The sequence below is a fragment of the Cynara cardunculus genome (assembly GCF_001531365.2).
Source record: "Cynara cardunculus var. scolymus isolate 2C chromosome LG 1, CcrdV1, whole genome shotgun sequence".
In the NCBI taxonomy this organism is placed as follows: Eukaryota; Viridiplantae; Streptophyta; class Magnoliopsida; order Asterales; family Asteraceae; genus Cynara; species Cynara cardunculus.
The window spans coordinates 13,080,454-13,096,851 of NC_037528.1; the positions used below are offsets into that span (position 1 = coordinate 13,080,454).

At 34.3% G+C, this 16,398-nt stretch overlaps 3 protein-coding genes across 4 annotated transcripts; all 3 read left to right on the plus strand.

The window, feature by feature from the left end:
- The first annotated feature begins 1,568 nt into the window (after nt 1–1,568).
- Nucleotides 1,569–3,709, plus strand: LOC112518993 (pentatricopeptide repeat-containing protein At3g29230). The gene has a single exon (XM_025126847.1). It carries the CDS (start codon nt 1,589–1,591, stop codon nt 3,389–3,391), a length of 1,803 nt encoding a protein of 600 aa, XP_024982615.1. The 5' UTR covers nt 1,569–1,588; the 3' UTR covers nt 3,392–3,709.
- Nucleotides 3,710–8,287: 4,578 nt separating this feature from the next.
- LOC112507596 lies at nt 8,288–12,456 on the plus strand. Of its 2 annotated transcripts, XM_025112254.1 has the most exons (5): nt 8,288–8,363; nt 8,588–8,657; nt 9,352–9,602; nt 9,742–10,282; nt 10,723–12,456. In XM_025112254.1, the coding sequence occupies exons 3-5, from the start codon at nt 9,354–9,356 to the stop codon at nt 12,411–12,413; spliced, it is 2,481 nt and encodes an 826-aa protein (XP_024968022.1). In that variant the 5' UTR covers nt 8,288–8,363; nt 8,588–8,657; nt 9,352–9,353; the 3' UTR covers nt 12,414–12,456. The 2 variants fall into 2 exon arrangements, with proteins under 2 accessions (XP_024968022.1, XP_024968016.1); XM_025112248.1 differs by lacking the exon at nt 8,288–8,363 and having other exon boundaries at nt 8,383–8,657.
- A 1,142-nt stretch (nt 12,457–13,598) lies between these two features.
- LOC112527271 (pentatricopeptide repeat-containing protein At4g21300-like) lies at nt 13,599–16,114 on the plus strand. Its single transcript, XM_025137805.1, has one exon. It carries the CDS (start codon nt 13,614–13,616, stop codon nt 16,026–16,028), a length of 2,415 nt encoding a protein of 804 aa, XP_024993573.1. The 5' UTR covers nt 13,599–13,613; the 3' UTR covers nt 16,029–16,114.
- The last annotated feature ends 284 nt before the right edge of the window (nt 16,115–16,398 follow it).

A 16,398-nucleotide genomic window follows, 5' to 3' on the forward strand; every position in this document is an offset into this window, starting at 1 on the left:
GAGGCCTAAGATCGAACTCATGACTTGTTTGTATTTAGACAAAATTACACACTCCTTTGTCAACTGAGTTAGTGACCCCCCGAGCCATGAAAACATTTGTCGTTGTTATTTATATAATATTTGTATTACTATTACGAATTTCTTGCATCCCATAAAACAACACATATGTTACCATGACTAGAACTTGCCTAACCATCTAATTCGTCTATAGATTTTGTGTCATTCATTTGGATAATGGTCACGAAGAAGAGATATTGTCGTTTCACATAAACCATCACCTAATGATATAAACACTAAGGCCCCATTTGGTCGGTAGGATTTGATCAGATTTGGAGGAATTTGGAATTGATATTCATTCTAATCCATGTTTAGTTTGAAGTATTTATAGAATTTGAAATCTTGGGATTTCATTGAAATGCCACAAACATAAAAAATTTAAATCCCATGGTTGTGGTTGGTATTTCACTGGATTTTTTAAAAGTTACATGTAATAATGGTTCAAAATATGCTTAAAACATACATGTTATAATAATTAATTAAGAAAAAGAAATTTGTTTATTTTTATCATTTTTATAAGAATGAAATTCAATTTTATTCTAAATCTTACAAAGCAAAGACGCCAAAAGTTTCATCTACGAAATCCAATTCCCTCAACTATTACATCAAATCAAACGAACAATGTTATTTGGGCTATTTTTAATGTCATAAGCAAGTCAAGTCATGCATTATAAATATAAAAAGTAGGTTTTGATGTTGATATGTGTGCAAAGAAAAAACTATGTAGAAGTATATTTAACGATGTATAGGAGAGTGTAAAAAGTGTATGATTGGTTTGAGCTTGAACTCCAAAGGTCAAAACTGTCAGGAAGTCTGAACTTCAAATCCAATGAGGAATAAAAATCCTCTTGTGACCACGGAGTTTTAAATGCGGTGACTCTGAGCTACCCGAAAAGCAGGTGGTCTCCCTGAGATTAGTCGACTCGCATAACGGGTTGGATATCCAGGTTAATTAAAAAAAGATGTAAGAGTTGTTTAACAGTTGTTGAATAGTTTGGTGCAAAATGATTAAGAGGCTCTCATGATATAGTGTACAATGAAATATAATTGTTTGGTAATTATTTACAACGAAATTAGGGAGCATGATGGTTAAAGGGGTCCACGATACAAAATCATCCAGAAAGTTTTAAAACATCATGATACAATTTTTTTATTAAACAAGATTAATCTCTTAATAAAACACAAACAACACCTAAGATATGAATTATAACTATAAAAAACGTTTCATCATCTAAACATAATTTTTTTATGTTATTAGTGACATCTCTAGTATTAAGATAACATTTATATATTGTAAACTAAAACCTTAATTATTTAAATAATAATCATATTGAATATTATATAATTAAATAGAAAAAAATATTAAATTAATATTTAAAATATCTTTTCAAGAAATATATGATATTTGTGGAGTTGTACGATTAAATTTATATTTATTTCTCCAATTATTTGGATAATGTCATCGTTATTGTTTACATGGACCAGATCTCCGCCCTCTGCTTTTCTACCGTCGACTCCGTAATCCAACAGAATGCAAGTGTCCGCTCCGATTCGAGCACCGGCGTGGGTGTCCACGCGCCGCCTCTTCGAACAGAAACTATCGGACCTTCATAAATGCAACAACTTAAGCCAATTGAAGCAAGTTTATGCACTCATTTACAAATCCAATCTTCACCAGGATCCGTTCGTCACCCCCAAACTCGTCACGGCCTTCTCTCTCTGCCGCCAAATGCCCTGTGCAGTCAAAGCCTTTAACCAAGTCCACGAACCCAACGTCCATTTATACAATACTATGATTAGAGCTCATGTTCACAATTCCCAGCCTGCCCAAGCCTTTGCAATCTTTTTCTTGATGCAGAGTTCCGGTGTTTTTCCCGATAATTTTACATACCCTTTCCTTTTGAAGGCGTGTAGCGGTCAGAATGATTTTTCTTTGGTTAAAATGATTCACACTCATATCCAAAAGTATGGTTTTTGTTCGGATATTTATGTGCCAAATGCGTTGATTGATTCTTATTCGAGGTGTGGGTTGGTGGGTGTTGGTGCAGCTAAGAAGGTGTTCAGTGTGATGGACGACAAAGATGTTGTTTCTTGGAACACGATGATTGGTGGGTTGGTGAAAGCTAATCGATTAAACGAAGCACGCCAGCTGTTTGATGAAATGCCTGAGCGTGATATGGTGAGTTGGAACACAATTTTGGATGGGTATGCTAAGGCGGGACAATTGAATGATGCATTCGAGTTGTTTGAGAAAATGCCCGAGAGAAATGTCGTATCATGGTCTACAATGCTTACTGGCTATAGCAAAGCTGGTGATATGGAGATGACAAGAATGTTGTTTGATAAAATGCCTGTCAAGAATATGGTTTCTTGGACCATAATAATAGCAGGTTATGCAGAAAAGGGGCTTGCGAAAGAGGCAACCGATTTATATGAGCAAATGGAGGAGGCTGGATATCGGCCTGATGATGGGGCTATCATTAGCATTTTAGCTGCATGTGCTGAGTCTGGTTTGCTTTGGTTGGGTAAACGTGTTCATCAATCGATTAATAAGAACAGGCATCAATGTAGTATCCTTATCGAAAATGCTTTAATTGATATGTATTCTAAGTGTGGCAGCTTAAGCAAGGCGTTAAGCATCTTTAATGGGATGGGTAAGAAAGATTTAGTTTCTTGGAATGCCATGATTCATGGGTTAGCGATGCACGGGCATGGAAGCAAAGCACTTCAACTTTTCTCCAAAATGAAACAAGAAGGATTTGCCCCTGATAAAGTTACCTTTGTTGGGGTTCTATGTGCTTGTACTCACGGAGGTTTTGTTGACGAGGGGATTCAATATTTCTACACCATGGAAAGAGATTACAGGGTCCCTCCAGAAATCGAACATTATGGCTGCATAATCGATCTTTTAGGCCGTGGAGGGCGTCTTCAAGAAGCCTTTAGGTTAGTGCGCACCATGCCAGTTGAACCAAATGTCATCATATGGGGTGCCCTTCTTGGGGCCTGCCGACTTTATAATGCAGTCGAACTTGCTCAAGAGGTGTTGGAACACTTGGTTAAATTAGAACCTCAAAATGCAGGAAATTATTCAATGCTGTCTAACATATATGCTGCAACTGGGAATTGGGACAGTGTTGCAGATATGAGGTTGAGGATGAAGAACACTGGCAATGAAAAGCCATCAGGGGCTAGTTTGATTGAATTAGAAGATGGGGTTCATGAATTTACTGTAAAAAATACTTTGCATCCTGCATCCGATAAGATATATCATATGGTTGACGGATTGAGTCACCATATTAAGAAAGTTGGTTATTTCCCTGATGCATTCTACTAGTATAAGCTGGTAAAGGGCTTCAGGAGACACTGTTATGGTGCTGGAAATTGGAAATGCCTCAGGTAAAGTGGCAAACGGAGGAAGTGCTGCAAGATTCATCACTCGGCCCTTCTGGAAAATGACTTGATTCATACTTGATTCGTGTTCTCAAGCCATAATGATATACCTCTCAATATACAGGGATTCATCTTGTAATTACCTTTGTCTTATATTTTTTTCTTGTAAACATGGGTGTTCGGGCCAACTTGCATGCACCTGGCTAATTCCACGGGGTCTAATGGGGACCTAAAGATAACAACCATGAAATGGAGACTCGAATTGGCGACTTATAGAAAGAGCCTCAAGGCTTAGCCTTTTATCTTTTGTCATTTCTTGTTAATGATATACATGAAATGTTTACTCCTGTGTACCGTTCTTTATATCTTTTGATCTTCTTTTCGCTGATGAATCAAGAAACATGGAAGCTTGCCATCTTTCTTGGAATTCTTTGATCAAGCAAGGATCTTTGTTCATCACAAGAAAATCATCTTGGAGCAGTTTGCTTGATCTCCTCCATGAATTCAAAACTTGCTTGTGATCTTGTTAAAAAAATGTTTGGGTGTAATTTTATTTAGTTTGGATTGGTATGAAATGAGAGGATAAAAGTCAGGGCACAAAAGTTTCAAATGAAAAATACAAGGGCAGGTTTTGCCATCACATTGAACTTTTGAAATTTTATCGTCAACGCCGTCTGTTGAGAGCATGAATTGGTGCTTGTTTTATCACCGGAAGGACGTAGTAGGTGCTACCGGCTTTCGTCTCTAAATCCATGGACTTGAAACGAAGAAGGATTTGAGCAAGAAATAAATCAGGGTGCAAATAGATTCGTTTTTTGTTTGTATTTTGAGAAAAGTCCAAAAGAAAACGAACGATTTTTTCCATTTTGATTGGACAAGGCTATAATTTTTTTTCCCAAATGAAATTGAACTTTCTCATTTTAAATAATTAAATTCTATTTTTCTAAATAAATAAATTATCGAATTCTTGAAAATTGAACTGGTTTGGAAGATTTCAAGTAAGAATAACCAAATGACTGGCCTGCTTCTATTGTGATTTTTGTTCTGGGCCAAAGCCCAAAGGGTAAGTAGTGGGCTTGGGAATCCAACTTCGCACCGTTACCAGTTTAATTAATCCTGTTTATAAATTACATCTATTAGTTATCTAAATTGTTTAGTAATAACTAGAATGATACTAGCGTAATGTAGCGAGATATATCTCGGTTTTAATGTATCGTTTTATTCTGTCTCATGCCGATGTTATAGTACGTTTTATATGGTTTGAGAAAAACGATAATGTTTTTATTTTTGAATAAAAATATAAATTTGAAAATATCATAAAATTTTGGAAAAAAAATATATTGATAATAGAATCAAATTAACTATTTAAAGGTTTTTATTTTGTTGTATAATTTTCTTAATTCAATTTTTTATTATAATTTAATTTAGGTTTAATAACGAAGTAATTTATTTTTTATTTAACAATATAATTTTTTATAAAGGTAATAATTAAGTATTCTATTGAAACACAATGATTGTCTTAATTATATTTTAGATTTTTCATAATTAAAATGAAATGTTTATCTTGTATTTGATTATGTTTACTTGTAGTTAGTTACACGAATTCAAACATGGAATTTTAATAAGTTGTATTTATGCACAATTTACTTGTAATCTTGATTTTAAGTAATATGCATCAATAGAAGGTATTTCATGCATAAAAAAAATAATTTTTAAGAGTTTTTATCAAATATTTTACAAGATGTTTTATCATTTGTCTATCGCAAAACTATGAACAAATTAAGTATAAAACTGACTATTAACATTTATCTCATGACTCACAAAAATGAATGCTCAAAGGGAAAGGGAAGATCTAGCAAAGTGTTACATGCCATTGTATGTTTTCTTTTAAAGTTGTTTTTATGTTAAGATGAGTTACGATGCTATTAAGTTATCTCAAGTTCAGTCATGTATTGTAGTTACACTTCCATTAAGTTATGAATATAGATGTTATAACTCTTCTGTTGCAATGTGTTGAGATGGCTACAATGTAAGGTGTTGTTTGTTTACCTCTTAATAGTTTCATTAAGAGGCAGTATCTGAACCATTAAGAGGTGAATCTTGTTTGCCAAAAAAAAAAGTCTGTCTCTTAATGCTTCTAAAACCCTCTGAATGATTTTGTATCATGCGCCTCCCTTAACCATTAAGCGCCCTAATTTCATTATAAACAATTACCAAGCAATTATATTTTATTTTGCATTATATCATGAAAGACTCTTAATCATTCTGCACTAAACCATTCAGTAACTGCCAAACTGATAATATGTCAACTCTTAAAAATAGTAAGGAGTGACATAATCTATAGTTTGGTTGGTAGTAACTTTGATATAAAAATTTAGACAACTAATCAAATCATTAGGTTTGAAAATGTTGCAAACTAAAACTATATCATGGTAGGGGCCAGTTCAATTATGAGAAGGTTAAATACAGAGAGAAAGTAATAACGAAAGGTTAAAAAAAGGTAGCACCGATTCATGTATGCAATTTCAAATAGAGATTTTTTTTTAGATTTTCAATGATTCACATATGAATATATCTTAAATCTTACATTATCATGCTATTTAGCCTTTTATTTAAGCCTCCCAGATAGTTTAAAAATTACCCAATTTAGTTTGGTTTTAAGAGCATCCACGAGAAAACGGAAAATTAAAGTTATTAAACAAAATACAAAAACTTGTATAAACATTTACAACAAAAGAAAAAATAAAAACAAAATTAATAAATATAGTTATATTAATTTTAACTTAATATGTTTTTATAAATTTATCAAAATAAAATAAAATGATTAAGAAACATTAAATAATAATAATAATAATAAATAAACATAGATAAAAACTCAGGTTTTTGTACAAATATATAAATTCTTATTAAAACTTGTGATTAGACAAAAACCTTTATACCGTTATAAATGTTGTTTTATAAAACCTCAACATGATATAAACTAGAGGTGATCATTTGCAGGTTTGCGCCTAACTTGTTTTTATTTTGTCTAACAGGTTTCACATTGTAAACCCGAACCCCTTTTTTTGCTTAACAACTTGCCATTATCCGCATATAAACGGGCTGGGCTTTCCCACAAGTTAACAAGCCTAAAAAGTGCAACTTTTATAAATCTATAAACTTGATCACTAGCAATTGATTAACACATGTAGAACCAAAAATTAAAGGAAAAACACGTTGCAGTTAAAAATTTAAGTAACCAAATTAACAAGTGAAAAAATAAATGAAAAACAAAATTTAGACTTCCATAAAATCAATAATGCATTCATATTTTGTATGTATAACATTAATATTCATATTTTCATGAATCCATCATGCTACTTCCAATTTCTAACATCCCAAGTTTGATCAAGAACCTCCATAATTCTTTAGCCAAAGAGTTTCTTACTATAACTGTAATAATTTAATTTTGAAATATACTAATATAATTTTAATTAATGGTAAAAAATATTAATTATAAAATATAAACAGGCTGGACGGATCTGTTCATATTTCTTTTTACATTGGTCATATTCGTCCGTTAATTTAAACGAACAAACTCAGACACATCCATTTTTTCAATAATGATTGTCCAAGCCTATATTTTTAACGGGTCAGATGAGTTGGATGATCGTACCAATCATAGGAAATGAAAATACGGGGAAACATCAATTCATGATTAAATGGTAAAATGACTATTACATCCACCCAACCAAATACGACATATTTTTTTAGTCAACAAACACAATATGCTCTTGTACTGAAATTTTAATTTAATTATTTTATTTGCTTGTTACCAATCACTTTAAAAAAATATATAAATCTTTTCTCAAAAGTTTTTATTTATTTATTGCTATGAAATTAATTTTTAATCAACGTTAATTATTTTTAATTATATTGTTTATAAAATTAACCATAAAGTGCACAAAAAAAGCGTTATATATAAATCATTGTATAACATTTAACAGATAAAATATCTAAGTTATCTAAAAAAATGTTATATATAAATCAACGGAGTGGTTATAACAATTAATTCGTTAAATATAATTAATGTAGGATAAACATTTTATTATCTTTATAAAAGATTTAAATATATGTACAACTTATTAAAACCCTATGCTTGAATTTGCATAACTAACTGTAGATAAATATAATCAAATATAAAATAAATATTTTATTTTAAAAATTAAAAATCTAAAATATAATTAAAACATTGTGTTCTAAACAAAATACTTAATTATTATTTTTATAAAAAATATAAGTTACTTCCTTATTAAATTAACAACAAAATTGATTTAAATAAATTAGAAAAAAGAACAAAAACTTTTAAATAGTTTGTTTGATCATAATATTGATATATTGCTTTTCTTCAGAATATTATGATATTTTTAAATTTATATTTTATTTAAAAATATAAACATTAACGTTTTCTTAAAACCATAAAAAAACCTCCATATAACATCGATAGAAGACAAAATAAAACGAAATATTAAAATCGAGATATATTTCGTTGTACTATGTAAATAATCTTCTAGTATTATTTTTATATATTTAACTTTAGTTCTTTTAGAAATAATAATAATAATAATAATAAATTAAATAATAGATTTATATGAGGCCAAAAGGCAAAATAGGACGGATGGTGGAAAGAATCTAGAAATGTGAATTGACGTGTGATATATATATATATATATATATCTCTGTCTATCTCTCTCTATATCTATATTGATATTGATATTGATATTTATATCTGTATCGAAAAACTTTGCTGAAAACCCTGAAACACATTTATAAATTCTTTATACAGATTTGCTGGCCAAATGGGCAAACCAAATTAATGATGGAATCAAACCACAATATGTATGTGTGAGCCAAGAAGACCACATGTTGACAAATCTGTGAGTTCATTCTTCATATCTAGAGAGAGAGAGAGAGAGAGAGACGAAGGGATCTATCTTATCTCAAATCACTCTCTTTCTCGTATCTGTTGATCAGGAAAAAAGTGGCCCAGTGGATCGCAGATTTTCCTTTTCTATTTTTATACACATCATCGTTTCCATGGTTACTTAATTTAATCCAACTCACCACACACCTCAATTCTCTGCTTTATTTAATCGCTTAGAAATTGTGCTCGGTGGAGCTTTATTTGAAGAGGGTTCCTGCGTTTTAGCGGAGAAAATCAAGGGCATGAGGTAGATTCTTCTCTGATATTTTTATTTCTAACTTCCGCTTAATTAGTTCAAGATTTGGTTATTAATCTGATTTAGGTCATTCGTTGCATCGTTAATCTCAACTCATTCAATGCTTGTTCTTAGAATTCCAGCTGTGCATCTTTTGATTTTGGAGTTCCTACTTTCAAGCGTCTCCTTGTTTCTCCGATAGTCTTCATGGTGGATTTTCACTACTGTATAGCTGTTACAACTTAATTAAATCGAATCAATTTAGATCGATGATCGAATTTAGGTTGTTAATTAAATATTATTGTTTTCAATTGCGTCTTTTATGAAAATGTTTGGTGGGTGAAACCTCAAAGCCACTTTACTATCATCTACAATTGCAAAATCATATCCTCGTATGATTGTTTGGTGAGATATTCCTGTGCCATGTTTCATTTTTACCCTTTTGTTGGACTGTGGTTGATTTTTTGTATGACTTTCCAGGCAAAGATTGATTAAATCTTGTTCTATTTTCTTCAAGATTACTCCAATTGATCTGTGTTGGATATCTTTCACAATCTTAAAAGGCTTGATTGCATGCTCTTTGATTCAAATATGGAATTTGGACCTACTTGCAGAAGCGGAAGCAATAAGATTCATCATATTTATGAAACCATTACAGTGTACTTCTTTTGAATATCTACTGTTCTGTTGCTTGATTTTGCTGCAGGAATGACAACCAAAGTACAATCTAAGACATATGTTCCAGGTTCAATGATGGATCTAAACAACGGTTTTCCCAGCGGTACTAGGGAGGTCCTGTGGGAGGACCTATATCCCGACGACAGAACCTCTGACTCAAGAAAGAGCAATTGTTATGACCCCTTTTTAGTGAGGCAAACCATGCACCAATACCTGAGATTTCTACAAGATCGAATGAGGGAAACTATGTTGAAGCAAGAGTCGATCTTTAGGCATCAGGTCTATTTTAGTTTGCATGTTGTGTGTTTTCTTTTACACTATTCTTGCTATCTAACCTGTTGAACACATGAAAGTGGAAGTTTTTCTTGAAAATTCCTTTGTTAAACATTTATGTTACTGGTGTTCTTTAATGTTCCAGCTTGAAGAACTTCATCGCGTGTATAAAAGACAGAGAGACTTGATGAACGAACTCACAATGAAAGAGGATTACAAATTTTCAATGCCAGCAGAAGCATCAAAGTCAAGTCATTTTCTAAGTCAAGTTCCTTCACGAATAACCAAAGACGTGTATAATTCGTCCCAGGTGGACTCAACTTTTGGTCGGGTATCAATATCAGAGAGTAATAGTATATTTTCTTCTCACAATCCTCTGAAGGGGAAATGTATATTGAAGGAAAATGTTTCCAATTTGAGCACAGAGAGAGCCTATAATTTGGCTGATCTTAATGAACCAATCCAGGCGGAGGAACCATCTTTTGCAGCATCCCTTATTAACAAAAACAGTGTTATAGAGAACCTACAAAAGCAAGATTCATCTGCAAATTCAAATTCAGGGTTTTTGTATTCATCAAAGATTTCTCAACAAAACCTCAAAGAAAGGGATGGGCAAATTGCCGGTGGAGACCATATAGTGGGGGAGAGGCACAAAAAGGAGCAGCTAAGTTACAGCTTTGTAGATGGTATGAAATTTGATGATCTACTTCATAACTCTGTTTAACTTTTTGTGTGTTATTTGTTCGGTTTATGCTTTATATCATGGTTGGTTAGGTGTTTCTTGCTATCTTTGTCTTGTATCCTTAGATAATATGTGCACCACTTCCTATTGAATCCATGTTCAATATTGTAGCCACAAAGAAGATGAGCAATAGAAAACCAAAACCTTAAAGTCGATCCTGTAAATGCCAAACCGAATCGAAAGCTCTAGTTTAAATTAGGGGGAACATTTGTTATCGTCTTTCTATTGAAGGGCAGTTTAAATGTCATTATGAAATGATCAGGCATATCACTCCTTCCATTCCATGAAAATAGCAACCTTTTTTTCTTGGAAACTTTTCATTTCCGCGTCCTTGGTTTGCTGCAAATGTGGTTGACATTTTCTTATTTGTTTTTCGTGTTTCAGGGAAATGCTACGACAATGGTTGTGGTAATGGTAATTTTTCACAACAGAATAATGTGTTCCAAGCTGAGCCAAAGAAATCCCGTGAGCATTTCTTGTTTCCCGTATCTGATCAAAATAAGGTGGAGCCTAGGAGAAAAAGCACGATATTTGGTGTTGAACTCTGCGAAAGAAGCCACACGCCATCTTTTGATTCTTCACAATCTTCTTCATGGGATCAGAACACTTCAATAATTCAACGTAACCATTGGCTTGGCTCCTATGATGCATCGAGGCAAATTCCAGAGGATTTTGCAGGCAATAAGCAAGTTAATAATAGCAGTTCAAGATTTATGACACATTCAAGAGCTGGAGTTCCCTATCAAAATGGTATAAACTCCAAGGTTTCAGTGTCTGATATTCTTGAAAAACCTGATGAAAAAAATAACGTTACGGATGGGCAGAAGAACCATGAAAATCTTGAAAAAGGGCTACCTTCTTGGCTTATGGCGAAGTCAAGTTTGGGCAGCGAATGGACCAAAGGGAAAGAACCAACAATTTATCAGATGAACTTGGATTCTTTGCAGCATCATTCCCAGCAATTCTTTAAGAAAACCGAAATGACAAAGGGTGCTCATGATCCCAAAGTTCAAACTGATAATTCCCAGGGCATCACGAGAATTCTTGGGGTCCCCATTACAGACGTGCCTGACAACTCCAAGGATTTAGCCAACCATGGTCATGATCTGAATGATGAAACAAAGGATTTTGTCAAAGAGAATGGTAAAAATAACTGCATATTGGAGTTGAGACATCACATTGATTTGAACTTGGCTTTTGAGGAAGAAGAGACTCCATCAACATCATATATACCAGAAGCAATTGTCAAAATCGCTAGAAGGGAGATTGACTTGGAGGCTCCTGTAGTTCTTGAATCAGAAACCGAAACAGAAACAGACCCTCCAGAGATTATGGTTGACACATCTAAATTGCCTTTGGATGAAACTTCCATGGATGCCCATGAGGATCTTGTTAAAGTTGCAGCTGAGGCTATTATGTCCATTTCATCATCTGAGCTTCTTCCAGTCCATCAGAAAGCACCAGAACCAGCTGATACTTTGCTCCGGTGGTTTGCAGAGGTGATTGCATCTGGTGACGATAAAGATTCAGGAAATGTTAAGGATGATGAAGAATCTATTACTAAAGGTATGGATTATTTCGAGTATATGACATTAAAGCTGCAAGAAAGCAAAGAAGAGTATTACATGCACAATGAGCCAATGATTTTGGAAGAGAAAGAAGAAGTGCGAAAACGGACAACTAAAGGGAAGCGGGGTAGGCAGAGGAAAGACTTTCAGAGGGATGTATTGCCGAGTATTGTTTCATTATCGAGACGGGAAGTGAGTGAAGATCTTCAGACATTCGAAGAGGCGTTTTCTGGTATTGGTGTTTCTTGGCAGTCTAGCTTATCGAAGAGGAAAGGTGCTGGTGGTAAGAATGGCCGAGGGAGGCGGCGGTTGGTGGTTCCCAGCAGCTCATCCTCTCACACACCACCATCACCACCACCACAAGAGGTTGTTTGTAGAGAGGTGGCGTTGGAGGAGAAAAGTCTTAGCGGGTGGGGAAAAAGGACTAGACGACTGCCTCGGCAGAGATCATGTCAAAATGGTGGTGGTGGTGGTGGTAATCACCAGTCTCTTGCTTTGAAGTGTTGATTGTTGTACATAATTGATAATTAATTAATTAATACAGCAGACGACTTCTTAAGTTAATTGTTTTATGAGCGAGTATGATATAAAGGGAAATGAAAGGACAGTAAAAAAAAAAAGAACATTATGTTCTTTTTTAAGAGTAACTCAGGTTATGTCTGAATTAATCTCGATAAATTGTGACTGTAAAAAATCTGATAAACTCAGTGAACACAATTGTGTATGTCTGGAATCGAACTTTAAGCATATGTGATATTCCATCACATCCTGTAGGAACCCAAACATTATGCAATTTGTTTGCACTTGGTGTTATGAAACCTTTTGTAAGGATGACGGGATCATAATTCATAGGACCCAATTGAGTAGAGATGGCCAAAAACCGGTTCCGGTTTTAACCGGTTACATAACCGGTCCCGGTCTTAACCGGTTCCGGTCCTAGAAAACGATAAAAACTCCAACCGGTTCATAACCACCGGTCCCTACCGGTCCCGGTCGGTTCCGGTCCCTCTCCGGTTCCGGTTCCGATCCTCCGACGGTTACGGGCCGGGTTGGGCCCATTTGGCCGTCTCTACAATTGAGCACCAAATGATCGGGCATTTTGGTAAAAATAAAAAAAAATTCTTAAATATAAAATATTTTTCTTTATAGTTCAAGAAATATGAAGAAAAAAACATCACCTATGTTACTTGTAAAATTAAAGTTTTAAATTTTTTTTACAAATAAAATAATTAGAGTAAATTATGATTTTGTCCTTGTGGTTTGTTAATAATTTCGATTTTAATTCCCGAAGTTTAGAAAATGCAATTTTTTGGTTTTTATGGTTAGAAATTTATTGTTATTTTCATTATTACGTTAATTTCTATTTTAAAGTACAGCTATATAAGTGGACCAAAACAGTAAGGAAATGTAAACCATAGGGACCGAAACAACAGTATATTGTAAATCATAAGAACGAAAATAACAATAAATTACAAATCATAGGAACAAAAACCATATTTTCTAAAACACAGGAACAAGAATCATATTTCAACAAACCATAGGGACTAAAAACGTAATTTACTCAAATAATTATTTTCAAGAAGGGCAAACTGGGATTATTTCCCCCAGCGACTGCAAGTCTGTTTATTTGGGAGACGAGTAAAACCTCACGATAGCAGAAAATGCATGATTTCACTTTTAGGGCGTGTAATAAATTTAAGCTTTTGAATGCAGAAAGTTGTTGTAATTATGTATCACTTCTCAATTGGAATCATACATTTCAAGAAAATCTCCACTTTATTCCCAATCAACTCTTATTCTCGGTTTTTCTCCAACTTAACTGCAAAAAGAATACCTTCAGATTCTTTAATATTTGCAGAAAAGTTGGCTTCTTCATTGGAGAGGTGTTACGATGTTCGTTCTTTGAAAAAGCTTCATGCTTGCATATATATTCAAGGTCTTGAAACCCACACCTTTTTGGGTTCTAAGCTTTTAAATACCTATGCGTTTTTCGGTTTATTGAATGAATCGAGATCCATTTTTAGTAGAATTATTAACGATAATCTTTCCCTTTGGAATTCAATTTTTGATGGGTATTTTAAAGCCGGTCAATTTGATGAAGTTCTTAGGGTTTATTTAAATATAAGGCAAAGAAAAATTGGTATGCATGGTTCAGCATTTACATTTAGTCTCAAGAGTTGCATTCAGTTGTGTAGCCAGGAATTTGGAACAGAAATTCATGCTGATATATTGAAGTTTGGTTTGAATACAAATCGGTTTGTGGGTTCCTCTTTGATCGGGTTTTATTCAATGTGTAGAGATATGGTAGACGCATGCAAGGTGTTTGATGAAATAACTGAGAGAGATCTTGTTGCCTATACGTCTATGATAACTGGATATACACAAACCAACAATCATCAAGCTTATAAGGCATTTGCTATCGTTCGACAAATGCAGACTGATAACTTGGAACCAAACCGTGTGACTTTAGTGAGTTTACTACAGGCAGCAGCACAGTTAAGGTTGCTGGATCATGGAAAGGTTATCCATGCCTTTGCAATTAGAAGAGGAATAGATTGTTTTGATGAGGTTTTTGAAACAAGTCTTATGGACATGTATATCAAGTGCGGGCCACCAAATAAGGCAACCATGGTTTTTGGTAACATGAGCACAAAGGCATCTGTTTGTTGGAATGTATTGATTGATGGTCATCTGAAGTCAAGGCAGCCCTCGGAAGCCTTGAATCTTTTTTATCGCATGGCGCAAGAAGGTCACAGATTAGATTTGGTGGCTTTAGCAAATGGGATTTTAAGTTGTTCTAAGTTGGGCTTACTACGAGTTGGTAAGAGCATCCATGGTTATATGTTCAGAAACGGACTTCTGCTTGATGTTGTTGCGAAGACAGCTCTGATTGATATGTACTCAAAATGTAACAATTGTAGCAAAGCTAGGGAAATTTTTGATACCTTGAAGGACAAAGATGTCATTTCCTTTAACGTGATGATGGCAGGTTATCTCCACAACGGGCATGATCGTGAAGTCATTGAAGCATTCCATAACATGAGAAGATTGGGTTTGACTGAAAATGAAGGTACCATTTTGACTGTCATTTCTGCATTTTCTAATCTGAAAGATATAAGACAAGGTACAAGCATCCATGGATTTGTGATTACACATGGGTTCGAGTTAAAAACTGATATTGCTAATCAGATCATGTATTTATATGTAAAATGCGGTTATATAGACTGTGCTAGGCAAGTTTTTGATCTAATAAAACACAAAGACTTGGTTTCTTGGACATCAATGATGATGGGTTATGAGAATCTTGGCCATGCTGATGAAGTGATAGCTTTGTTTCAAGAAATGATGCAGTTGGAAAAAGAACTGAACCCTGATTCAGTCATTTTAACTTGTTTGCTTCAAGCCTTTTCCCGGCTCGGGTGTCTAAGCCAAGTGAAGGAGATTCACTGTCATGTGATTCGGGTATCAATGGAGGAGGAGATCACCATCATGAACTCTTTGCTAACTACTTATAGCAAGTGTGGAATGTACAGAACTGCAAGAGATTTGTTTCATCAGATGGGTACAAAATGTTTAGCCTCTTGGAACACAATGATAGCTGCATCAGGGATGCATGGTGATTGTTTCGGATCATTAGAATTGATGGACCAAATGAAGAAAGAAAATATCTTTCCTGATGAGGTTACCTTCATGTCAACACTATCTTCTTGCAGCCATGCTGGTTTGGTAGAAAAAGGTCTGCATCTTTTTAGGAGCATGAAAGAAGTATACGGGCTTGTTCCAGGAGAAGAGCATTACGGTTGTATGGTTGACTTGCTGGGGCGAGCAGGTCAACTTGACGAAGCGTTAGAGTTCTTGAAATGGCTCCCACCAACACAGAGTGGTTCTGCAGTTAGTGCACTGGTTGCTGCTTGTAGAGTTCACGGAAACAATGAAATAGGAGAGGGTTTAGGAAGATGGCTCTTGGATCTCGACCCTGAGAATTCAAGTTCATATGGCTTGGTTTCAAACATGTATGCAGAAGGCGAAAAATGGAATGAGGCAGCGCAAATAAGAGCGACTGCAAAGCAGAAAGGCTTGAAGATGACTACTGGCTGTAGTTTGATAGAACTAGACAGATAGTTTGAAGATCAGTTCTTCGATTTCTTGTACTCCATGCATCTTTGAAACCATTTTCTTCTTTTATACACAGTTGATCAGATTTTAGACCTAGGGTTCTTGTAAATTTTTTGATCTTTAATGGAACTTAATTTCATTTTTCTCATTGAATTGCACGTTTTTTTATCTCCGCTTGTTTGGAGTTGGGAAGTTTCAGAAAGATTTGAGATTTTGGTGCTATAAAACTGTTGATTGCATATACATCGTGTTATGTGAACGAGATAAGTGTAAATATACTGAAACTTGAAAGAATGTGAACACAAGCTTTTGCAACCGTTTTTTTTTTCTCTTCTGGCTTGAAATCCAGATATTGTCAAAATCCTTTTAGCCATGG

Coding starts and splice junctions, on each gene's coding strand:
- LOC112527271 (XM_025137805.1), top strand. CDS start 13,614: ATGCAGAAAGTTGTTGTAATTATGTATCACTTCTCAATTGGAATCATA.
- LOC112518993 (XM_025126847.1), top strand. CDS start 1,589: ATGCAAGTGTCCGCTCCGATTCGAGCACCGGCGTGGGTGTCCACGCGC.
- LOC112507596 (XM_025112254.1), top strand. CDS start 9,354: ATGACAACCAAAGTACAATCTAAGACATATGTTCCAGGTTCAATGATG. Junction 9,603..9,741: donor AGTCGATCTTTAGGCATCAG/GTCTATTTTAGT, acceptor TTAATGTTCCAG/CTTGAAGAACTTCATCGCGT. Junction 10,283..10,722: donor AAGTTACAGCTTTGTAGATG/GTATGAAATTTG, acceptor TTCGTGTTTCAG/GGAAATGCTACGACAATGGT.